This window comes from Lissotriton helveticus, chromosome 2_1 (assembly GCF_964261635.1).
Source record: "Lissotriton helveticus chromosome 2_1, aLisHel1.1, whole genome shotgun sequence".
Taxonomy (NCBI): domain Eukaryota; kingdom Metazoa; phylum Chordata; class Amphibia; order Caudata; family Salamandridae; genus Lissotriton; species Lissotriton helveticus.
Genome location: NC_136059.1, coordinates 1,643,730,226 through 1,643,756,151, shown reverse-complemented (window position 1 = coordinate 1,643,756,151; position 25,926 = coordinate 1,643,730,226). Strand labels below are relative to the sequence as shown.

The following is a 25,926-nucleotide window of genomic DNA, read 5'->3' as shown; positions in this document are numbered from 1 at the left end:
TGGATTAGCACAAGCTGAGGTTTAGAAGGCATGCTTCGGGCAGGGGTGGGGCTTGAGAAGCCTATGTGGGTTTACTGTAGCCTGTGTGCGGTTACCGGAATATAGTGCGACGGTGATCGCTTATACATGCATATAATTTTGCTGGGACTGAGGTCCTTTCCATTTCAAAATGTATCATTGACGTTGAAAGCAAGCAGCTGTGTTCGCAGCAAGCTGCGGAGACAGCAGAAACGCATCCGTCCATCTGCTCAATTCCAGGGCCAGGAGATCGTGAGGGGGAGGGGGGGGGGGGGGGGATTAAAGGGATATAACCGACTGCTGAGAATGCAAACCAGTAACCCTTGGGTGAGTTTGGGAGCTGCAGTATAGAGGTGGCCGTTAAAGATGACGTTAGATGATGTTCTTCCATTTGAAAGGGTTATCTCTTCTTACAGAAGTGATGTACGCGACGGTAGCGCGATGGCTTGAGTGAGGGTACCTGAACTCGGACGTTACTTTATTTCATATAGTCTTATGGTTACATGTTGGAATATAGTATGTGGGCACATGTAAAACTCCGATTATCTACGTACAAGCCTTTCGAATGGGTTCTTCCCCTGCTGCGACGTTAAGGGGAATATATCAGACAGACGAAGATGTTGCAACCTAGTAATAAAACTGAGCGCTGATCTAGTGCTCTGGTTGTCATGTGCCAAACAGGTTGTTTATTGTAATCTAGCTCAGTGCCCTCCAGTCCTGCGCTGTAGGTGGAAGAGCGATAAACAGTCTGTATTTTATAAAGATGCTCGAGCCTCTGTTTACTGTGTGGAGCACTGAGCCTGTGACAGGCGGCCTCGCTTCGGTGAAGTTGCTTGTGTAACGCCTGAACGTTGCAAAGGCAGCCTTTGTTTTGCTGTAGATGCCTGCTCCGGTGCTTCGTTGTGGATAAAACATCGTGCTTACAAGTCCTTTGCTGGAGAGTGCTGACTGTCTCACAGCCTACATTTGATGTTACAGAAGACACTGTCTGATGGGCAGCTTGGGTTTCACTATAGAACCAATGCTTGTCTATAGAGTAGCCTGGGATTCACTATTGAAGTCTGTGTATCTAATGGGCTACCTGGGTATTGCTGTAGGATGCTTTTAACCTGTGTTATGTTCGTAGAACGCCGAGTGATGACAGTTTGGAATCGACTATTCCGAAGTGGAAGTTGGTCAAGACTGATTTGCATATGACTGGGTTTAAACTGTAATGGCCTGAGGAGCAAAGAAACGACGACTTTAGGCCCAGATCTCTGTACTGGGGTGAATGTTTGACAGTGTTCAGCATTCTGTCCATCAATTGTTCTTTTTGCAATTATAACTGTAGAGGTGTCGTCTGAATGTATGTGCAATTATTTGCTTAGTCACAGAATGTGTGTTCAACCAATCAGTGAATTCTGAAAAGCCTTTGATATTCCATTCTAATAAGACATTGTGCATGTGAAAGTTAACTTACCATTTGGCCCCTATTATAGCTCTCCTCACGAAATCTTGCTCCAGACATGTTCTTTGGCTATTGTAAAGCTTTGATGTTTATATGAATTATACACTTTTCTGTTATGAACTCTATTATCGATCTCTCTATTTGTATATGTATTTAATGCTTGACAAAAAGCTCTACTATCCCGATTGCTCAGGTTCACACTGAGCAAAACTATAAATTAATTGTCAAGCGGCTAGGACTCCACTGTAGATGGCTGAATGTCTGATGGGAAGCCTAGGCTTAACTATATAAGTTCTTCTTTCTGGGTGGAACTGAAGAGACATTCATAATGGGAGAACAAGTTATAGACAGAGGAAAGGTGAGGTTCAGAAGAGGAATTTTATAGGTGAAGGGGTCGCCCTCTGCACATAACCCCACTATGGTGCAGGGATGTAACATGTTGAGTGAGAAAGGGTTCGAGTTCAGAGGAGGAAAGCCACATTACGTCTCATCGGCATAGCCTGAGCAAGGAATGTAGCAGCAATATTCAAAGTCCCGCCATAACTACTGGAGTGAAGTGCTGTGTCTTTGGGGTTGGAGGGTTGTGCGGCGATGTCCATTCAGTGCCGCCTGTAACCACTAGTGCAAAGCTTTTTTTGTAGCTACAGGTAGAGTGAGTGTTTTGCCCAGAATCACAGGACGCTGTGCCAACGCTGAGACTCCAACACGGTTCTTCAGATTCAAAGTCGACAATTTTGGCTGTTAGGCTACCCCCCCCCCCCCCAAAATGAAGAGGGGAAATAAATAAGTGAAAGTGGAGCTGATAAAAAAGTTGGGGCGGTTAATCCTTAAATACATTCGGTAACCTATTAATAAATAGCAAAGTGCAGATGGGTGTGATCTCGAAATGCCACGGGAACGTTTAGGAGACTTTAGTCGAAAAAATGTCCTTTAAAGTGCAGTGGAAGGAAAGGGATTCCCTGCACTTCGGCTTCACACTATAAGCGTACCGCGTAATGTGTGCTAACGTGTTCATCCGAAGTGCAGCGGTGTTGTCTAGTATAGTATTTAAGGTTGGAATGAGTTAAAGTGCAGGCGACATCTGTACACACAAAATGACCCGGGTATATGGATTTAAAGTCCAGTGATTGTGCACGAGCTTAAATTGAATTAGTGTGTGAATTTAAAGTGAAAATCAAATGAGTAATGTGCTTTGAACGTGCTGCAGGGTGTATGTTTAAATAAGTTACTGAATAACGCGCAGCTGACATAGGTGCCCTTACGTGCAGAAGGGTGTATTCGAGTAAAGTGCTGTGAGAAGGGAGCCAGGTCCTCACCCAGAGGGACAGTGCGTCCATTTAAAGTGCAACAAATAATGTTTGAGGGTGCAGTATGTAAAGTGCAGCACGGGTGCATGATTTTAGAACGCAGCAGGCACCTCTTGTGCTCCGGTGATGTAGTAAAGTGCAATTGAGGAGTGCCGTAGGGGGTGTACAGTGCAGCGAGGGAGTACAAGAGTGTACTCCGCATTTAGAGTACGCTGAGCGCGTGCATTAATCGTGCAGCTAGCAGGGTTTCGTTTGCAGTGCAAGGGCTGTGTGGGCTGTGAGCAATGTAAATAACAATGCCATTTATTTATAAGTAAAAAAAAAAAAAAGAAATGTCATGAGCAATGCCAATAGCTCTAACTTTTCCAAAGGCGAAACCATTGCATTGTAAATGCTTGTTTTAAATTGCTGTGCCTGCCATGATGTGCTGTGGCATAGAACTGGTCTGTGGTTAAGCAATTAAGCTATAAGTTGGAGAAGAGAGGTGAGTGAATTGCAAAATGGGTTTTGCAAGGGTGTGGATTACAGCAATTGTTTGGATATTGCACATATATATTTGGGATTTTTTTAATTAAAAAATATATTAATTCATTTTATTTAAATATTAAAAAGTGTATTCTTGCTAATTTAATCCACGTGGATATTGCTATTAGAGTCAACACGGTCGTACGTACTCTGCAGTTTATGTACTCAGTTGCCAAGGGTGACAAAAAAAGCTCCTATCAAGGGCCATTAACATAGCAAAGATGTTTAGAAAGCTCCTAAGATTAAGACAGCTCTGCTGGAAAAATGAAAATTAAGTATGAAGCATGGGTGGAAGTGTACTAATTCCAACCAAGCAATTTTTATGACAGTAGATTCGCCAACCACAGAAGCCTCTGCCCAGATGAACTTAATTTTATCTAGTAATACTCTTAGAATCGATGTGATCTACTTACAGTTACCCATGGTAGAATTAAATAAAACCCACATTGATGTCACAGTGGTTAGATTTGTGTACATGGCACCATTTACCTTTATTTCCGCATGAGGGGTGGGGATATGCTAATCAAAATGCCATTATTGTGTAGCCTAGAAATTACAACTAGCATGGACTCTGCTATCTCTGAACCTACTAATAGCCCTCTGCTGTAGATCAGTAGGGTCCTGCAAGAATTTGAGGACCTTTCTAGCTCCCCATTCCTTTGAGAGATTTCACCAATTGAAGTTCCACTTCCTAAACTGCAGACCACTGATATACTTCAAGCTCTACCACATATTTTATGGATCATATTAGGTAGAAAATAGTGGATTGGTCATATCACAAGTCCAGCATCCCCTCTCAAATTCACAACTTGTTGATTTCAGAAGAATCTTCCAGGAAGGCTGTGATAAAGTCCAAGAGGCAGTCAGATGCTATACAGAATAAATGTTATTCTCAAACAGAATCCAGTTTCCTTATTTTTGATAACTGTGGAGCAATATTTGATAAACTGTCTATAGCTACACAAAGTGAATTTAATACACAGCTTACATGCAAACAAACCCATCTCATCCCCTGTGATCATTATAAAGCTAATAACATATGCACCAGCTGCAACAAGTGCAGATGAAAGGAAACCTCCATTAGAAGCCAGTTTAATTGCACAGGAGGCCAGGATTTCTGCCTGTTCACGGAGGAAAACTTCAGATTAAAGAGAAGGTGTATGTTCTTGTGCCCAACCCACTGCAGATGGCCAACCCCCACTGCACACCGCCTACAGTTGGCCACTGGGTCTGTTTTATGACCAGCCCCTTGTCATTTGGTTTTTGTTAAATGGTGTTTGGTACAGCAGTACCGTCATCAGTACCACAAGGGGTTCCACACTGGTTACTGCAGTATCAGCAATCATTGTGTATGGTGTGCAAGTTATGGATTATGGTCCTAGCCTTAACTTGAGAATTTCGGGTTTTGTTTGCTATTAACTTGATTTTAATTAGTAACCTTAACAGCACTTTAACTGAGGTTTTGTATAGCAATTTTAAGGGCTATTCACACGTTTTGGTGTTATAACCAAAGCAAACCTTAACTTTCACTCACCTTTCAATGCGCTGTGTGCCTGAAATATCTCTAAACGAGAACAACCTTCAAAATCTTAAAATCATGGAGACATTGTCGAGCTCTGTCTCGTTTAATCAATGGACTTGAAAATTATATTACAGTCCATCAGAATGAGTGCTTCTGAGATACAAAGCCAGACATTGGTGGATGTTCTAGTGAAAGGTCGCCACAGAAGCATAAACCCGACCAGAAAATCAGCAGATTGACTGGTGAAAAAGAAGGTGTTTGACACTGTAGTTCTTCTAGTGCTTTTATGCGTTAAAGAGCCTTACATAAACTTTATTTCTTGAGTTTTGTATCCAGTAATAATTTGGGCATTGAAATATAACTGGCATGTTTAGATGGTGAATAATTTCTACAAACATCAGTACAGCAATTCAGTTATAAGGTTTTTCCATAAAAACGTTCTCCACATCAGCTAGGATACAGAGACCCACCTTTCTTCCTGACTGTGCTCTTATGTCTTTGTTTTCTTCTTTTTCTTAATAGAAAAGGTGCAAACGGAAATCAATGCGGTGATCGGCCGTGAGCGCCCTCCATCGTTAACTGACAAGCCTTCAATGCCATTCACAGAAGCAACCATCATGGAAGTGCAGAGGATGACAGTGGTTGTTCCTCTTTCAGTTCCCCACATGGCCTCTGAAAACACAGGTATTTACTGTGCATATTCTAACATACTATACTGTTCCCTTAAATTTAGTTAAGCAGGTGTTCTCTTTAGTGACATGCCCCTCGTTGTGAGCCAATGCAATATTCAGAGTGGTAGTACTGCACCAACTAAAAAGTGATACAGTGTGGAACAGTAAACATAAAGAGAAATCGCTGCATGTCTTTAAAAAAATTAGCTTATTCATAAGTAAAAGCTTTATACATTCAGAGTGTTTAGATTTCATTTCTAAAGCCTAAACTCACCGAACATGCTTTAAAATGTTACTGGCAAACTATGTATCGCAAAGCCTTGTCACTTACAATCGCATTATCAAAAAGTTGAAATAACTTTCTAATTCTGAAAAAAAGTTTAGGGATTTTCATCACAGATCTAGAAGCTCACTTATGCTCCCAGTTGAAATAATGTAAAATTCAAACTTTGTAGTCGGTGAGAGAGGAAATTATCCATTTCTTTGAGGTCATTGCCAACACAGATTTGTCACCACCGATCGATTGGGATGCATTCAAGGTGTACATCGGGGGAATATGTATTAGGATCTCATGCGGGGTGCTCTTGATGACGAGTGCCCACCTTACCTGGAAAAAGCATGAGCTGTGTGGACTTGAGGTTCGCACAGGAGCGGAAAGGGCGACTCATCGCGATTTGATCCACCTACAACAGGAGCACACAGAGGCACACAGAGATAGAGGTATTGTCCAGGCTTGCCCTGTATGATTACCGTAAGTACTTGTCGAGGGAACACGCTGACGGAGACCGTGCAGGGTACTTTCTGGCAGGCTTCTTCAGCCTAGGGAGACAATCATGACAATTCGCCACCCAGACGAACACTATGTATATAGACAGGTATTCTCGGACTACTACCAATTGTTGTACAGTTTGACCATTGAGGCAGCAGAAGAGCTTTTGACTGCCTTGCTAGCCGACATTCTCCTAACCATGCTGATCCTAGACACCAGCTGCCTCATGGAGGGACCGGTTACGGAAGGAGGAATCAGACGTTCCATCAAACAGTTGGCAACGGAGAAGACTCCAGGTAATGACAGCCTTCCTCTGGTATTTTACAAATGTGCACAAGAGTAACTGGCCAAACCCCTGGTAAAAATGTATGGGGCCGCACGAGGGGCCTGCCTGAGACCTTTCAGAGGTGATCATTGCTGTGATCCCGAAACCAGGGGGAGACGTGTCGGACGGGAGTACTTACAGACCTCTGTCTCTCCTCAACCTGAATTGGAAGATCCTGGGCAAGATTATTACGAATTGAATCCTACACTGTCTGCCGACTCTGGTCCCCACAGACCAGTGTAGTTTTGTCCTGGAGAGAATCACCTCCATGAATATACTGCGGCTATTCCACATGATGGATGTACTGCCAGCTGGACATGATCGGGAGGCATCGCTGTCAGTGGATATGACTAAAGCCTTCAATAGCCTTTGATTTTCCTACTTATTTGTGGTCCTCTATCTTATGGGGTTTGTCCGTGACCTAATAGCTTAGATACACGTATTATATTCGCAACCCAGAGCAAGGGTTCACATTGGTCGATCAGGGGCCCCTAAATTAGGCACCCGACATGGTCGCACGCGGGTCCCATTGTTGTCCACACTTTCCATGGAACCGTTGGCTAGCACAACGCGCACACTGCATGGAGAACACTGACTGAAGGCGAACGGTCAGAAGTACATCATATCCTTTTATGCAGATGGCATTTGAATATATCTGCATGACACTGCCACTAGGCTGCTGCCCATTGGGTAGATAGTGGAGCTATTAAGTGAGCTCTTGGGTCTGAGCCTGAACGTTTCAAAATCATGCGTCTTTCCCACTGGCGGATGGGGGGTGATCACACTCTCAGGGGTGGAGTTGCTCAGCTTGCTGGTTGCCCCACATTTCTTCAGATATCTGAAGGTCCAGGTGTAAATGGACCCATCGGACACACGAGAGGGAAATCCAGTCAGGGTGATTGCATCATTACATGCGCCTTTATAGTTTTGGCAGTCCCTCTACTCTCTCCAATAGGACAAGTGGATCTGGCGAAGATGATGGCACTACCACAACTCCTAGAATTATTGTCCAACCTACCATTGCTGCTAGGGCGCACTGTGGTACAGGAGCTGGACAGCTGGCAGTCTGAGCTTGGCTGGGCTTTGGGGTGATGACAAGTGGCATTACATAAATTGTGCATGCCCCAGGAATCGGAGGGATTGGGGAACCAGAGTACAAGCTGTATTACCTGCTGACCATGATGTGATTGAACGAGAGGCCTCCCCTGAGGCCCGGCTGTAGGCCCTTATGCACTGAACATGCTCCACTGATGCTCTGGGTGGCCCGCCACTGCTGGGCACGCTATCAACTACGTCTGCGAGTGGGAATGACATACACCCCTAACCTACCACTGTGGTGTCTGTCGCTTTTGCCTAAGTTGGGGCTCACATCGCACTGTTCGCAGTGGTGGCGGGCCATGGTGCTCACAATGACCCAGTTGCTTACAGATGGGATCATTTTGTTTGAGAATCTATGGGACACTTGCAACATATAAGCAGGACAGTTTCTGACTCATGCGGCACTCAAACGAGCCACTGCAAAGATGGGGGAGGGGCCAGAACAAAAAGCTGGAGGCTAACCCTGTGCTTCAGGAAGTGCTGACATGGAGCCCGAAACGCCATTGGGTGACTAATGTGTACTAAGCAATGGGCAAAGCGATGCCACCGATGCTGCTAGACCAAAAAGACAAATGGAGGCATGATCTGCTCATTGACCTGACCAACACTGATTGGGGCAAGACACTGGGGCATATCCCTTAAGTTTCGAGGATTGCATGTCTAAAATTGCTACAACTTTTCTATGTGCATTGCACATATCTTTCCCCAGAGCGTCTACATGAGATGTTCGCTTGATCGTCTCACCAATGGTACATGTGCAGAACCAAACATGCAAACTTTTGCCACATGACTTGGCAGTGCGTGGCGCTGCCCCCATTCTGGATGAACGTGTATACGTACTTCACACAGCTGACAGGCAGGCAACACCGTAATAGACCACAGACATGTCTCATGGGACTGATGCCCGGCTCCAAGAAGGACAAGGTGGGAACCAGGCTCATAGACCTAGCACTGGCGCGCTGTGCGATACCAACACACTGGAAGGCGACAGAGGTGCCGACCAATGGCGGGATTGAAGAACAAGGTCAAATGATGAGCAAGGGCTGAGGACGGTGCCCTGCAGCAACTCCGCCAGCAGGCCGGGCTTGAAGCTTAGGTCGTGGGTTAGGAAATGCTGTTACTGGCGCTCCAGAACGAGCCTGGATTACAACTGTAGTGACATGGCGCAGCTCATGTGCAATAAATGGCCCCTTTGGGGAAAACCAGTACCCCTCCCCTTCACCCATTCCCGGACTACAGACTGCCAAACCACACACACTTGAACGCCCTGGACAATGGCTTTTATAAAGGTACTCCTGACACCAGTACAGGTTCCCTGAATTTATATCTGCCAAAGATAATGTAAATGAAGTCAACCAGTGTATACTGTTCTAATTAATTTGTTAACCCCTTCGACGCTGATGACGAGCTGGGCTCGTCATGAGGTAGCCTCCTCGCACGCTCATGACGAGCCCAGCTCGTCATGTAAAGTGCACTTTACAAATTCTCAGCATACGAGCGGAATTCCGCCCGCACGCATCAGGTTAAAATGCAATAAAGACCTATTTAAAAAAACAAACGTTATAGTATTCAAAGTTTTTTGACTAGCAATGATACCTTGTCAGCATTGCCAGATCGGGGATTAAGTTGAGTCTCATGTGGGCGATCAAATAGAGCCCTGGCACTCAGTTGATTATTTCACACAGTATCTGTCACAATGCTAACATGGTTATGATGCTCTGAAAGGTAGGGAGATTCTACCCTCTCCCCAATACCGTGATTACAAAAATCACTATTAATACTAAATTCTAGCCTCAAGCACACGCTGCGTTATGTGTTCACAGTACACAAAGTTATGTTCAGATTCACAAGGTGTCAATAGTACCCCTGGTTTCATACTAAGGTTGTTTGAAAAGCTATGGTGATTTACGCTGTAATGACGGAGATAGACATTTCTTTAACAATTTTTTAAGAAAATATTTTTTTTTTTTGTATAAGCTTTATTCGAGACAATTCTCATAAAAGCACATGGAATTTAAAACAGTTACACAATAATACATGATAACAATAAAAAATTCATTAAACATAAAGTGCAGCTCATACAATGTTGTATACAAAAAACCATTAGTGTAACAAATATATTACATTAACCATTATTAAAAGAAATACCTAATTACCTAATTTCCCCCAGAGCCCGTCGTCTAATTGCCCAGGCCCAGCCCAGATATTTGGCCACCCCTATGACTATCGAATCCTGAGTTGTTGTACATAAGATTCTTAAAGCCACAGTGCTATCGCGTGTCCCCAGGTTTTTACATACCGGCATGAGCCATTTTGTCCTCGGTTTTATGTAAGCTTGACATACAAATAGGAAATGGCCTATGCTCTCTTCGGCATTTTCACATGCTGGACATAAGTTATTGGTCGATCTATTCCAGCCAGCTGTCATTTTCTTCAGGGGGATAGATCCAGATCTTAACTGAAAGACCAGTTTCCTGTCCATTGGTACCGTGATGTTATCCCAGTAGTTTTCTAGGGCAGGAAAGATTTTTGTCTCCAGGAAACGACCAGACATAGAGTCGGCCCTGGTGTCTTTCAGCAATTTGACACCCACCCAATCCCAATACTGTTTTTTTAGGTCTTCCTTGCTAGGGAAGATCTCTCCCACAGGATTGTTCCAAAGATTTGAAAACCCTAGATTAACTAGCATAGACTTCAGATGTTTTAGCCATTTTATCTTGTGGAAGGTATCTTCCTGGATTATCCATAGAAAACCCTCCGCGTATTGTCTTATTTCTGGAGTCGTCCAGAGGCGTCTCCAGTAAAGGACTGGGCGCAATCGGGCTCTGTCTATAATAGAACGCCTACCCAGTTCCAGAAACAATGGGGTTAAGGGGGTGCTCTGTGGAAGTCCTGTGATCCCTCGCAAAAACTTGTTCTCAGAAGTCTGCAGTGCCGCAATACTATCCCAGGCCCATAACTCTGCGCCATATAATGTGGCACCCAAGACCTTCGCGTCATACACCATAAGTGCGGGTTTTATAGGCTTTGTCTTAGATTTACGGTGTTCGCCCCTTAGGGCACCTGAGAGCTGCTGATGTTTAAGGACCACTTTATCCACATGATGCGCCCAGCCAGTGCCCTCTGCGATCTGTACCCCCAAGTACGTGAATTCTGCAACAGTATCTAGCCTGCTATTATTTAAGGTTACTTTGGGGTAGTTCCTACGACCTGGGGAAAAGGCCATTAATTTTGTTTTTCCCACGTTCACCTCTAGGCCATGTTCAGCGCAAAAAGCATCGAAAATGTTTAATGCACGTTGCAGCCCCATAGGGGTCTTAGATAAGATAAGAGTGTCGTCAGCGAACATCAGGATCGGAACCCTGGTGTCCGCTAACGATGGGGCATCTACACTAGCCTTCAACATTCTCTCAACAATCCCGTTAATAAATAACGAGAACAGTAAAGGGGCCATGGAACAGCCCTGCCGGACGCCCCTTTCAACTGGGAAGTCCATAGTTGTCTCCCCGCTTCCACCCCACTGGACTCTTGCAAAGTTGGACTCGTGCAGTCGCATGATTAATGTAAGCAGGTCTGCAGGAATCCCCATCTTTTGCAGAACCAACCATAGCTTACACCGGGGGACTAGGTCGAATGCCGCCCGCAGGTCGACAAACGCGACGTACAGGCAGCCCCTTCCCAGTACAACAGTCTTCCACCGCAATATGGTGAACCGGAAGACCTGGTCAATGGTACTGGTTGCTCGCCTAAATCCAGCTTGGTATGGGGAAAGGGCGTTGTTGTCATCAACCCAGTCCATAAGCTGATTTGTTACCATTCTCCCAACTACCTTCTGCATAGTAGCTATTAAGCTTATAGGCCTATAATTAGCAGGCAGTGAACGGTCACCCTTCTTATGTATGGGGATAATGGTTGCGCCTTTCCAGAGGTCTGGGACCACTTCCCCCTTCGCTAGGGCATTTGCTACGAGGAAGGTGTACCTCGCCCATCTAGTCACATCGTATTTAAAGATGTCAGGGGGAATCCCATCTGGTCCTGGCGCCCTCCCACATTTCGCGGTGCTAATGGCAATTTCCGCTTCTCTAAGAGAAAACAGATTGTCAGTTGCGTAAACAGGTATTATACTGCCCACCACCACAGGATGATTAACATTAGCATACTGTGGTCTAAAATAATCGACCCAAGCATCTTCTGCTACGTTGTTATCTGGCTTCGCGGGGCCAGCTCCTCTACCCCACTTCATGATTTCCCAAAATGTCCTGGAGTCTTTGTTACCCGAGGCCTCTTTTAATTCGGCCCAATGGTCTTCATCCCATTTCTTTTTAGCTAGATGGATGGCCCTTTTATACAGTTTCCTATTCTCTGTTACTGCATCACGGTCCCTATTCCTTATGGCTTGTCCCAGTTCAAGTCGTGCCAATCTACATTGACTATCAAACCACCTTCCCACCTCTTTAGCTTTCTTCCCTTTCCTATTTTTGGTGAAGAAGCATGGTCTTAGGAGGGAAAATAACTTGTTGTGGATTTCCGTGATACCACTATCTCCTGGTACCACTGGGGCCGCTGCTTCCATCGCAGAGATTGCACTATCGACCACATTATTAATATAGGTCATAGTAGCCTCATTTGCCAGTACTTTTGGCCATTTTAACCTGAGTTCATCGTTACTCATGACCGGGATATCATCATTAGTTTCGGAAGAGTTTCCCACACCTGCATTCCACCACCTATGAGTCACACAGAGGGGGTTGTGATCACTTTCAACCCTGGGCCTAATGGTCATGTCGACAACCCCCTTCCACAGCTGGAGACTACACAATATGTAGTCAATTCTGCTCCTGCTGATACCGTTATCAAAAGTATACCCGCCCTCCTTGTCCCCTAGTGTCCTCCCGTTGAGTGCTCTTAAACCGTGTTCCATACAAATACCATTCAGTAATAAAATCTCTTTTGTCCATCTCTTAACAGGCTTTAAACATAGAGAGGGTACTCCCCAGAGATTATCCTCTTCGCTCCCTAAGGGATCGTTTGTACAATCCAAGGGTTCAAAAGTCCTGTTGAGGTCTCCTGCTATTATCAACATACTTTCTTGAGACGTGGCCTCTATGGCAGCAGATAACAGCTCTATGGTAGGTGTGTTAGTTACATTGTTACCTCTCGCATAGACATTATACAAATCTATTGGGGGACCCTTGCCTGTAGAGATTCTTAGTAATTGTAAATCACTACTTCCCAGGTCCAACATTTTGATGTTAATATGCAAATCTTGTTTAACCCATACAGTGAGGCCTCCCTTTGGCCGCCCTCTTCCACCTTTTTGGGCTGGTATACAATAGTTTAGATAACCAAAACAAAAAAGGGAATCACAAGCCCAGGTTTCTTGAAGACAGCAGATATCATACCCACTTATAAAATTCACCCAGGATTGGGAATCCATCTTGCTGCCCAACCCCGCAACATTCCAGGATAGAAGTGTACCGATGCTAGCCACAGAACCATCAAAGGTGTTGGTTTTAAGGAATGCTAGAGATGGCATTGGACTTTCAATAGAATTGATCTGCCTTTCCCGAACATCCATGCGATCTACAATCGTGTTAACAATCTTTGACGGCGGTACCATTACATTGGTGTTTAAAATTTCTAGTCTAGAACCACCTTCTTCAACCAAACTCCCCGTCTCCATATTATTGCCCGTTTCGTTTGCAATTGTGATATCAACATTAACGTCCCAAACCCCTTTTGGCTCGTTATAACTCTCCCGCTTCCTAACTGTGCTGGTTTGTCAATATCCCCGTCCAGGGTCCTGCCATCCTACATAAGAGTTGTGATTTATATATGTATTATGGTTGTGACCAACTAAAGGAGGTAGTAGAGAATTGACTGGCCATGATACAGTAGGGGGGATTAGGGGTTCGCTGAGCAAGCTAGTTGTTACGCTAGCTGATCGGGGGTAAAAAAAGGTAAGGTCCACAATTCCAATACCTCCCTTGTTTGTTCCCCATCCCTGCCTGGTTATCCATCCCGCCACCCTTGGGTCTTGGAAATTAACCACTATACAGTCCCCACCCAAGGTTTTCGGTGTGTATCCCATCCAGTCTATTCTCCTTACCCCTATGATTAACCCGTCGATATCACCAGGCAGAGGACGATTTTCCTTTAACCAGTGCATGATCTTGTTTTTAAGCGTCTGGAAAGTTTCTCTCTGCCCTGACGGTAATGATGGTACATTTATAAGGACTGCTACATAGGGGAAGGAATCTGGAGTGAGATTAATCGGGGGTTTTCTGTAAGGTGGCTTTACCAAGGGTGGTGGGATTGATTTAGGGACTTGGGGGACGGGTTGGGAGGCGGGCTTCAACGCCTGTTGTTTATTATTTAGTTGGATCGGTACTAGAATTTTATCTACCACAAGACGAACGTTGGCCCTGTTCCCTCCCACCGGAATGTTTGAGGCTACCTGCATGTTATTAGTTACTTCTGCAATTGTTAGTGCTTTGTCCACTTGGGGACAAGCTGTAGCCTCTGCACTCTTAGTAATTGGGGGATTTAGTACCTGCTGAGTTGAGGACTGTATAGGGTGTATAATAGTCGGCTGAGTTAAAACAGAGCCGACTTTCAATCTGTCAGATTTTTCTGTGGGTTTTGTAGTTGCTTTGACTGTGGATTTGCTTTGCTTGGGGGTAAAGGAGAATTATTTTGGGGCCTTCTTCCCTTTTCCTGGGTAGCAGGATTATTAAGGACCTGAGAATTTATTCTTGCATCCACCCCAGCATTCGCTTTAATCAGCGATTTTGTGGAATAGAAATTGTCTAATGTTGACTGCTCGAAATGATTTAGCCTTTCTGCGAGCTTGTCAATTCTATCCTCAATAGGGTTAAGCAAAGATCTAAGTAGTTTTTCCAACTCAGGGAGTACATTTACAAGTGATAACACATTTTCATTATTTGGTACAGTGGAGTCAGTACAAGAATTGTCTTCTGTGTCTTGACTGGCCGAAAGGGCAAGATTGGTGTGTAAAACACTTTCTACACTCTGAGTTTCTTCAGTGACAACCTCTCCAGTGTTCACGAGTTTGTGTAGCTTCCTGTGCTTTTGAGGTGGTTTGGCCGCCATTTTACATCTCCTTGCTGGGGCTGATCTTTTCCTTTTAGACCCCAGCTTAGGTTGGGCCGATATGGCCTGAGCACCAGAATCAGGGAGCAATGTAGATTGAGTATTACTCCCACAAGGATTATTCAATTCTGTTGCAACATCCTTATTTATTGTTTGAGCTTGGCCCTCAAAGTATTCAGTTGCAGCAGGGAGGTTCAATGATGACAAAGGGGTCACCAGGGTGGGGTACGCTAGATTTGGGAGCTTGTCCACAGAATTCTTAAGTAATTCTATAGACAATCTACGCTCTGCGCGCCTCTCTGCCAGTGATAACTCCTTGTCAATTGACAATGAACGGCTAAAAAAGAATTTGTCTAGGGGGCCAATTGCTGGTGGACCAGTCTCAACCGGGGGAGTTATCAAGTGACTGGAAACAGAACTTATCGATGTAGACATTGCCATAGTCATCATCAATCTCAACCAAAATGTCACTTACTAGAGAAGATACAATGAGTCAGCAATAAGGGGGGTGGCCCAGCCCGGCCTCCTGCGGCCCCGGACAGCCACAGACGGTCCCGCCCTTGTCCCGGGCTTCTCCCGGCGCGCTCCCGCACGCTCCCGCGCAGCGAGGAGTAAGCGTTGGTATATAGGGAGGGTAATTGGTTAGGGGGCGGAGCTTGCAGGGAGAGCGGCCCAGGTGTTCTCAGCCGGGCTATCAGGGACTCCTGGGATATGGAGTCCCTGACCACACTGCTCGCAGCCCTGCAAGTCTGACCAGCGCCCTGAGTCTCAAAACACTTTCCCCCGGCGTACTCCTGTGGCCAAGCAGCGATGCGGGACCCGCGGAGCGGGTCCGGCGAGGGGTAGATGGTCCAGAAAAGAACAGCAGCAACCAACGCGACCACAAACGGGCAACAGGTGCGCAATTAGAGGCTTGCTGGTTGCCCCACATTTCTTCAGATATCTGAAGGTCCAGGTGTAAATGGACCCATCGGACACACGAGAGGGAAATCCAGTCAGGGTGATTGCATCATTACATGCGCCTTTATAGTTTTGGCAGTCCCTCTACTCTCTCCAATAGGACAAGTGGATCTGGCGAAGATGATGGCACTACCACAACTCCTAGAATTATTGTCCAACCTACCATTGCTGCTAGGGCGCACTGTGGTACAGGAGCTGGACAGCTGGCAGTCTGAGCTTGGCTGGGCTTTGGGGTGATGACAAGTGGCATTACATAAATTGTGCATGCCCCAGGAATCGGAGGGATTGGGGAACCAGAGTACAAGCTGTATTACCTGCTGACCATGATGTGATTGAACGAGAGGCCTCCCCTGAGGCCCGGCTGTAGGCCCTTATGCACTGAACATGCTCCACTGATGCTCTGGGTGGCCCGCCACTGCTGGGCACGCTATCAACTACGTCTGCGAGTGGGAATGACATACACCCCTGACCTACCACTGTGGTGTCTGTCGCTTTTGCCTAAGTTGGGGCTCACATCGCACTGTTCGCAGTGGTGGCGGGCCATGGTGCTCACAATGACCCAGTTGCTTGCAGATGGGATCATTTTGTTTGAGAATCTATGGGACACTTGCAACATATAAGCAGGACAGTTTCTGACTCATGCGGCACTCAAACGAGCCACTGCAAAGATGGGGTAGGGGCCAGAACAAAAAGCTGGAGGCTAACCCTGTGCTTCAGGAAGTGCTGACATGGAGCCCGAAACGCCATTGGGTGACTAATGTGTACTAAGCAATGGGCAAAGCGATGCCACCGATGCTGCTAGACCAAAAAGACAAATGGAGGCATGATCTGCTCATTGACCTGACCAACACTGATTGGGGCAAGACACTGGGGCATATCCCTTAAGTTTCGAGGATTGCATGTCTAAAATTGCTACAACTTTTCTATGTGCATTGCAAATATCTTTCCCCAGAGCGTCTACATGAGATGTTCGCTTGATCGTCTCACCAATGGTACATGTGCAGAACCAAACATGCAAACTTTTGCCACATGACTTGGCAGTGCGTGGCGCTGCCCCCATTCTGGATGAACGTGTATACGTACTTCACACAGCTGACAGGCAGGCAACACCGTAATAGACCACAGACATGTCTCATGGGACTGATGCCCGGCTCCAAGAAGGACAAGGTGGGAACCAGGCTCATAGACCTAGCACTGGCGCTCTGTGCGATACCAACACACTGGAAGGCGACAGAGGTGCCGACCAATGGCGGGATTGAAGAACAAGGTCAAATGATGAGCAAGGGCTGAGGACGGTGCCCTGCAGCAACTCCGCCAGCAGGCCGGGCTTGAAGCTTAGGTCGTGGGTTAGGAAATGCTGTTACTGGCGCTCCAGAACGAGCCTGGATTACAACTGTAGTGACATGGCGCAGCTCATGTGCAATAAATGGCCCCTTTGGGGAAAACCAGTACCCCTCCCCTTCACCCATTCCCGGACTACAGACTGCCAAACCACACACACTTGAACGCCCTGGACAATGGCTTTTATAAAGGTACTCCTGACACCAGTACAGGTTCCCTGAATTTATATCTGCCAAAGATAATGTAAATGAAGTCAACCAGTGTATACTGTTCTAATTAATTTGTTAACCCCTTCGACGCTGATGACGAGCTGGGCTCGTCATGAGGTAGCCTCCTCGCACGCTCATGACGAGCCCAGCTCGTCATGTAAAGTGCACTTTACAAATTCTCAGCATACGAGCGGAATTCCGCCCGCACGCATCAGGTTAAAATGCAATAAAGACCTATTTAAAAAAACAAACGTTATAGTATTCAAAGTTTTTTGACTAGCAATGATACCTTGTCAGCATTGCCAGATCGGGGATTAAGTTGAGTCTCATGTGGGCGATCAAATAGAGCCCTGGCACTCAGTTGATTATTTCACACAATATCTGTCACAATGCTAACATGGTTATGATGCTCTGAAAGGTAGGGAGATTCTACCCTCTCCCCAATACCGTGATTACAAAAATCACTATTAATACTAAATTCTAGCCTCAAGCACACGCTGCGTTATGTGTTCACAGTACACAAAGTTATGTTCAGATTCACAAGGTGTCAATAGTACCCCTGGTTTCATACTAAGGTTGTTTGAAAAGCTATGGTGATTTACGCTGTAATGACGGAGATAGACATTTCTTTAACAATTTTTTAAGAAAATATATTGTGCATGGGTTTCCACTTATATGTCATGGAAAGGTACATTAATGAAAGTGTATACTGACACCAATGCTACCGATTCAAGGGTGTAAAGTGGTGATGTAGGAATCTGTAAAATTACAATCAAGATCTTTTTTCTATGTTTTAGCCCTGAGGAAGTCATAGGGTACGCCCCAATTATGAAAAAACGTGTTGACTTTGTGGCTAAAAAGAATGAAGTGAACGAAAGGCTGTATGATAAAAGACAACTTTGGAATACAGATCGTCATTCTGAACATATCTTTGTGTACTGTAAGCACATAATGCAGCGTGTGCCTGAGGCTAGAATTTGAGATCCGGGATTAAGATCGCATTTCTCTGGGCAGTCATATAATGTTTATAGTGCCAATAAAGAGAGATGATAAAGTGATCTTCCATGAGGACACACCACACCTTGGTTGAATTCTGAATGATTTATTTTTAGGCCATGTTAATTTCAGCAACTGTAACCAAAACGAGATAACCGCATGTAACCAAACATGTAAGTGGGTCTAAATTCATGTCCTTAACCTAAACAGACTCAAATCCCTCATGCTTTTCTAGCCAACAATTTTGCCCCTTCCATGACTACTGTAGAAACATAAAAGGCATATTTTCTACTTCTGCCTGATTAACTGGCGGAGGTGGGAGCAAGTGTGCTCCTACTTTAATTGTTCTCAACGAGAAAATCCTGCATAAGGATCTACTTGACTTGCCAAAAAGCAGAATTAAAAAGGAAGGCTAACGCGGCTTGTGTTGACTCAATCAGAGGATTGTGTTGACTTAAGCAGAGCAGCTTGGTTTAAACCATTGTCTGTCCCAGCAGTGAATTGATCAGCGCCTGGAGACCCCCAAGCTTCTGACACAGGACTCTCTCCAGAGAGCCCTGTGGTGCAGGTCTTCACTTGTTAGGCCAATCCTAATGCTTTCCCTTCCACTCTTCCAGACAGAGAATCCAAGAGAACTGATGCAATAGGGAAGAACGTTCTTTTATTGGGCAGGCAGTCACTGCGCTTATTAAGCAGTATCTGACTTTTGAGACGCTATAGTCACACCCTCTGGGATATGACACATTAGATTTCACGCTGCCGAAGGATCTGCTAAATACTTTTGCCAAGACAGATCCGTATGGGTAAGATGCTTCCAAGCAGATTCTTAGGTCTGATCTGATGGATTTCTTTTAACCACAGATTGCTCACCATTTGAATGTCCCCAGGTGCCAGACTAGATCCAGAACTTATTCAGCAAATGCTTCCACTTGCCAGCAAGTGCCATCACCGGGCTTTGAAAATGATGGCATGGAGCTGTGTAGAAGTGTCACCCCTGTACACTCAGTTCTTTCTGCATCCTTCAATATGGATCTGGAGCTCCACTCTGAGATTTTTTGTTGGTGTCTTGGTAACCCCAAAATGTTCCTTCAGGGTATTCTGCCTAGAAGAGGCCTGAAGATCACTTTCTTCAAACTATGCCATTTCTGCAGGAAAAAGATGTTATTTACAGACTTGCATGAAATCAACCTAAGGTGTCTAGGCATGAGGGGTGGGGTTGTGAGCCCAGGAGCAGCCGCTGTGGATGCCGGTATGGGGGACTTTGTCCTGGGGACTGACGAGCATAGCATGAGGCCTATCTTGCTGGGCCTTCTCCCACCCCACCCTGGTATTCTCTTCAGCTCTACCCAGCTGGATGCGGTAGTCGCCCTCAGCTGTTTTGCTCAGAGCAGACCCACTCCATAATGACTTTCAACGTGTCCAGGAGCAAGGAGCTGCCCCGCGGCCCTGAGCCTATTGCTGAGGGAGCCGTGCATTGAAATTGATGTGGCCCTTGAGGACACTCCTGGAGACACATTGGCACACACCAGTAAAGAGATGGCTGGTCCCAGGGCGGTTTGAGGAAGAGTGAACTCCAGCATCCTGACGCCTACGCAGCAGGCCTGTGGGGCTGTGGCCCCTGTATTGTGGAATTGCTGGCAAGACTGAGAGGTGCATCAGGGCTCCCCCTCCTGTGATTTCTTCCCCCATGGCCGTGGGGTGGGGGGGGCTTTTTACTACCCCAGTGGGAGCAGACTTGTCTTCTGGTCCTGGGTCCTGGATGGAGATTGGATAACACCATCAGGCTATGCCCTGATCGCCAGGTGAGACATACTGGGGCCTCTGCACTAATCCTGATACCATCTGCAAGAGTATATCTGCACTTCCTGTTTGAGGAGTGACAGGCCGAGGCAAATTGTACTGATGTTTCCTCATCTGGGATGCCTGGCCACTACTGTTCCTGCTCACCAGTGTGCCCAGTTGACCTATGTAGTATATCAGTGGGTAACCCCGTTAGGGTGGCCCCGCTAGGCAGGGTATATCCATTGCAGAGGCGACCAGGCTAGAATCTGATGCGGTCTGTGGCAGTGCGCTTCTACTGCGCCTGCCACTACAGTGGGGGGGCCTGAGATCTGACTGCTTGTGCCACCTCACATACCTGGCTGCGGTGGGGGTGGGGTGGGTCAACGCTGGTCCTGCGAGCTCCAGAGGTTAAACAATTGTGTTTTCTGCCATACCTGCCATCATGGCCAAAGATAAGGTCCCTCCCGATGCCAAAGAGAGTTCTCTAGACAAATATGCACAGCCCGGAGGATCGTCTTTTGTTGTTGGGGGCTGTGGATAAGATGGTTCAACTCTAGACATTGTCCCCCTCATGGCAGCTATCACACAGTTGCTGAAATGCTGGATGCTAAAATCAGAGGTGTGGAGGTGGGCGCTGATGTCCACTTGCTTCGCCAGGACCTCAGGAAGGTTATCTAGCGGATTATAGAGATGGAAACCAGGCTGTCTGGTGTGAAAGACTCACTTTGTACCCTACAACAGACTGTGACTAAACTCACTGCTGTGACCAAGGAGCTGGCAGCAAGAGTGGAGGACGCAGAGGGCAGGGCTTGCCATATTAACCCAAGGTTTGTGGGCTTCCTGAGAGGTGTGAGGGTCCCTCAATGGAATGCTTCCTTGACCAATGGCTCCGCTTCATAGGCCTTATCTCCCTGTTTCATTATCAAACAGGCCCACATGGCAATTATAGGGTGCTCTCTGCCCGGGACCCGAACCCATCTTTTCATCGCACAATCCTCAATCATATGGACAGGGACACTGTTCTAACATAAGCTTGGCTTCAAGAACAGATCCCCTACCAATCCCACACCATCATGATCCTCCCTGGCTATACCAGGATGGTGCAGCAACAGTGCCTTGTTAGCTTAAACATAATATATATATATGTTCTTATATCCGGCTGAGCTAAAGGTCATATAAACCACTCGCAGACACTCTTCTTCGAGACATCTTCCAATGGACCGACAAACTTATTGATCTAATTCTGCATACTCCCCCGCAAATGTACTTTAACTCGTCTCAAAGAGACTGACAAAATCGACCTGCCAAGACCCCAACAAAAAGACACAAGCATTTGCAATGCAATAGGTCTCACATTAGGAAAGTTTGAGCTATTGGTATTGTAAATGACAAATTTGATATTTATGTGTTGGTTTTGAAAATAGCGAAATGAATAGCTTTGTCATTTACAATGCCAATAGTTCTAACTTCACATATGTGACACCTATAGCATTTGTAATGCAATATGTGTTGTATTTACGTGACTTAGATGTATTGATATTAAAAATAACAATGGATTTTAATTTTTTTAAATAATTAATACTTAAATAAAAGTTTTTGTAATTTATAATGGTAATAGCTTAAACTTTTGTAAATAACTTTTGTGAAGATTATGTTCAATGTATTTTATTGTGACGAAAATCCAAGAACAGAAGTGAAATATTAACATCTTTTTGTGACATTTGTAATAAAGCTTGAAACATTGAGAGAACATATTTGAACCAGTTATTGTTGAATGGTTGCACAGATAGATGCGGTGGTGGCGCTGAGTGATGCTGTGGCGTTCAGTGATGCTGTTGTAGCGCATAGTAATGTTGTGGTGCCCCTGAGTGATGCTGTGGTGGTGCTGAGTGATGCTGTGGTGATGCAATAGATAGATAGAGTGAGGGTGATAGATAGATAGAGGGAGGGCGATAGATAGACAGATAGAGTGAGGCGATAGATAGAGTGAGGGCGATAGATAGAGTGAGGCGATAGATAGACTGAGGGCGATAGACTGAGGGCGATAGACTGAGGGCGATAGATAGATAGGGCGATAGATAGATAGAGTGAGGGCGATAGATAGATAGAGCGAGGGCGATAGATAGATAGAGTGAGGGCGATAGATAGATAGAGTGAGGGCGATAGAGGGAGGGCGATAGAGTGAGACTGAGTAGTATTATGAGTGTATGTTGTATTCAGTAGAGTGTAATTGTGTGGCGTGTAACTATGTGGCACTGAGTGGTATTGTTTGGAGTGTATGTTGCATTGAGTGCAGTGTAATTATGTAGCAAATAATTATGTGGCAGTGAGTGTTATTGTGTGTAGTGTGTGTTGCATTCAGTAGAGTGTAATTATGTTGCGTGTAATTATGTGGCACTGAGTGGTATTTGGAGTGAATGTTGCATTGAGTGCAGTGTAATTATGTTGCATATAACTATGTGGCACTGAGTGGTATTTAGAGTGTATGTTGCATTGTGAGCTGTCTAATTATGTGGCGTGTAATTATGTGGCACTGAATGGGATTTGGAGTGTATGTTGCGTCAAGCGCAGTGTAATTATGTAGCATATAATTATGTGGCAGTGAGTGGTATTGTCTCTGGTGTATGTTGTATTCAGTAGAGTGTAATTATGTGGCGTGTAATTATGTGGCACTGAGTGGTATTGTTTGGAGTGTATTTGTAGTAGATGGAATGTGATGTGTACATTTTGCCTAAGGGGTATGGCGTGTATATTATATAGCTTGGTAGTGGAGACTAGCTACTCCAGGTCAGAATCGTCCCTGTCTCAGGGGCAGTCACAGGAACAAAGAAGTGTAGAAGTAACATTCGTGTCAAGCTTGCTATCCTGCTGCAGAACCAATGTAAGGCACACTCTGCCTAACCGAGGCCAAAACACCCAACTCCCGGACATATAAAAAAAAACGACCAGCTGCCCAAACGACATAAGTTGAAATCAGAAAATAGAACACAATATAGTGTCAAGAAATACAGTTGTTATGGGGTAATTGACCAGGCAACGAGTGGGGAGAGCTCCTGTATACGTGTTTGTAAATATCTAAATGCATTCCTTTTATTCCATTTTAGGCGTGAGAATACAAACAAATGAGCATTAAACGTGCAGTAAACAGAAGGATAAAGTTAAAGGGATGAGGATGTGGGCAGCTTAGAGGGGACAGGCAGTGGGTCAGAATAGAAGGGCAGATATGAGGACTGGCACAAGGAAAGAAGGAGTGGGGAAAGGACAGGCGGGAGGAGGAAGGAAAGAGGCAGACAGGAGGACATAGGAAAGGGAGGAGACAGTAGGCAAATGGCCAGACAAGAAGATAAGAAGAAATGGCCAGACACCCGGACAAAGGCAAAGGGACTGAAAGAGGAGAAAAAAGAAGACAAACAGAAGATGAGAAACGTTGGAAAATGGAAAGAGACAGAAAGTACAGTACTGAGGGGGCAGGTACAGTTTTCTCTTTGTGCAGGGTGGGTGTAGTGCAGAGGTCTTCAAACTTTTTTACTCTGAACCCCCCCTAAGCAAAATGTTTTGAGGTCGGGCCCCCCTCCAAAACTTTATGGCAAGCATTGGGGAGCGGGAGAGACGTGGCTGCGTGCAGGGAGCGGGGCTATGAGAGGATATCAGGATATCGGGAATACTTTTTCTATAGCTTATGAACTGCACTAAATATGAGACTTATGCAAATGTATCAAACAAAAACTGATTTCATCCCAAACAAACTGCTCCCCATAATTGGGAGGTTGTGAGACCCTCACACTAGTTGACACCCATGCAACGATACCTGCTGCACTAATGATAACTGCAGTCCATCTCTTCTGCATCTTTTACCTCTACCCCACCATGACGGATCATCACCTCGGTCTTAATGCTTGAAAAGAAAATAAGCTCAGATGCCGCTTTGTTAAAGGTAGACAGTCATAACTGTGATGCAGTGGGCCCCTCAAATCCCTGGGCACCAGTCCTGCTGCATCTGCTTACTTAATGATAACCAGCAGTGGCCACTTACACACTTGGCAGCAGTACCAGCTTCACTAATGAATGTCCCTTTGTCCTCTTCTTTGGGGTATCTCTCTGGCCATTTGTAAACATAAAAATGAGTACTCATACAGTGCTCCCTATTCTGGGCTTTCTCTTTGACAATATCTATGAATCTCGCCCCTTTCCTGTCTCCTAGACCATTGCTGTGAGGCTCCAGGGATCAAAAGGATTAGGGTTCTGCATCTGAATGCAACCCTGCTAGGCTTCTACCTGCACCCCATGGACGCCGCTTTCACAAAAAACTGCCCCTGAATGGTTAAAACGGACTTTGAGGAGTCTCTGCCTCAAAGCAAAGGGTGTGGTGGTAGTGATGAAAGTTAAAGAAAGCAGCCTTCTTACCAGCCATCAATTGATTGAGTCACTTAAAGCCAGGGCCACTGGAACGATGAGTTTGTGCAGCAGTAGCGTTTTTCACATAATTATCAGTTTACTGCATTTGCTACATATTCTGCAGATTTCAACAAACAAAAAAACCTTGATTTTAGCTCAAACAGACCAAAAGTTACTTAAAGCGTGACAAAGTGTTCCGGAGCAGTGGAAGGCCCTTTGCAAAGATTGACTGGTGATCTTGTAGTTACTTACTGCTGTATTTGGATGTTAAACTGGAACAAACTAGGTGAAATATTTCCCCTGACAGCATTACCTTGAGTTAAAAGGACAAAATAATGCAGTAATGCCAACCACAAAATGTGGCACAGTACGTCGCATAATTTACCTTTTCTTGCTGCATAATTTAGTCAAACCTGCAGCATAATGAGATATGGTCTTCTGCTGAATAATTCCAGTGGCTCTGCTTAAAGCTTCATGGTAACAAGATGTATTCTTTTTTAGATGCAATGTAAGTGTGTTATCACCGGAGATCTGGAATAGTAGAGACACTTACAAAAATGTCTGCATTCAATTCAGTTTGATTACTTATTACTAAAAAGTATATTTTTTAAGAACTTGTTTTATCTCAATCACTGCATCATTTTGCAGCACCCTAGCTTAGAGTATGTAAATACGTTTTTAAAATAATGACATATATTAACAATGCTTTCTGCCATAGGCTAGGACAAATTATGCAGCAGGGTTGACTAAATTCTGCAGCAAGCAAAGGCGAATTATGCTGCATAATGCTGCATATTTTGTGATAGCATTACTGCATTATTTTGCCTTTTTTAAACTTGTTAACACTGTCCTGGCTTTATTGCCCCTCATAAATACCTTATTAACACCAACATATAGCAATAAGCAACAGAAAGGTGACCAGCCAACCTTTAGAAAGGGCCTTCCACTGGGAGGTAACATGTGTTGCAGCATTTTTAGTGACTTTTGAAACCATTTGAGCTAGAAACAAGTTTTTAAAAAAATCTGCAAATCATGCAGCGGATGATTGATTATGTGGCAAATGCGGGGAAATCCATAAATATGCGCAAAATGACACAATTGCTTAATTCCAGTTGTCTGGCATATAAATACAAAGGTCACTATTCCTCTGCACCAACTAGGGTTCAATTATGAGTTGCTCAGCTTTAACACACACAGGCATCTGCAGCGATGGCAGTCGCAAGCTAAGGTTCCATAACCTAAAAGCGTGCATTTACCACCAGTTACTTTATTATCCAATTAAGCTGTTATTGCATTATTTTATACACACTTGCATGACTGTGAAAACACTTAGGCTTTTTTTAGCAACCTCTTTGACCCTGCCAGCACACCTGGGGCGCAACTAGGCCCGAACTTGATCCTGCAAGAAAGTTCCAGTTTTATGATTAGGGTTGCCAGCTCATTATTTT

The 25,926-nt window shown here is 45.1% G+C and overlaps 1 protein-coding gene across 1 annotated transcript in view; it reads left to right on the top strand.

The window, feature by feature from the left end:
* Positions 1–25,926, top strand: part of CYP2U1 (cytochrome P450 family 2 subfamily U member 1) — a 203,744-nt gene that overhangs the window by 142,442 nt on the left and 35,376 nt on the right. Inside the window, exon 3 of the mRNA XM_078676596.1 lies at positions 5,342–5,503. Coding sequence (XP_078532722.1) covers positions 5,342–5,503 — 162 coding nt within the window. The remainder of the gene's footprint in view (positions 1–5,341; positions 5,504–25,926) is intronic.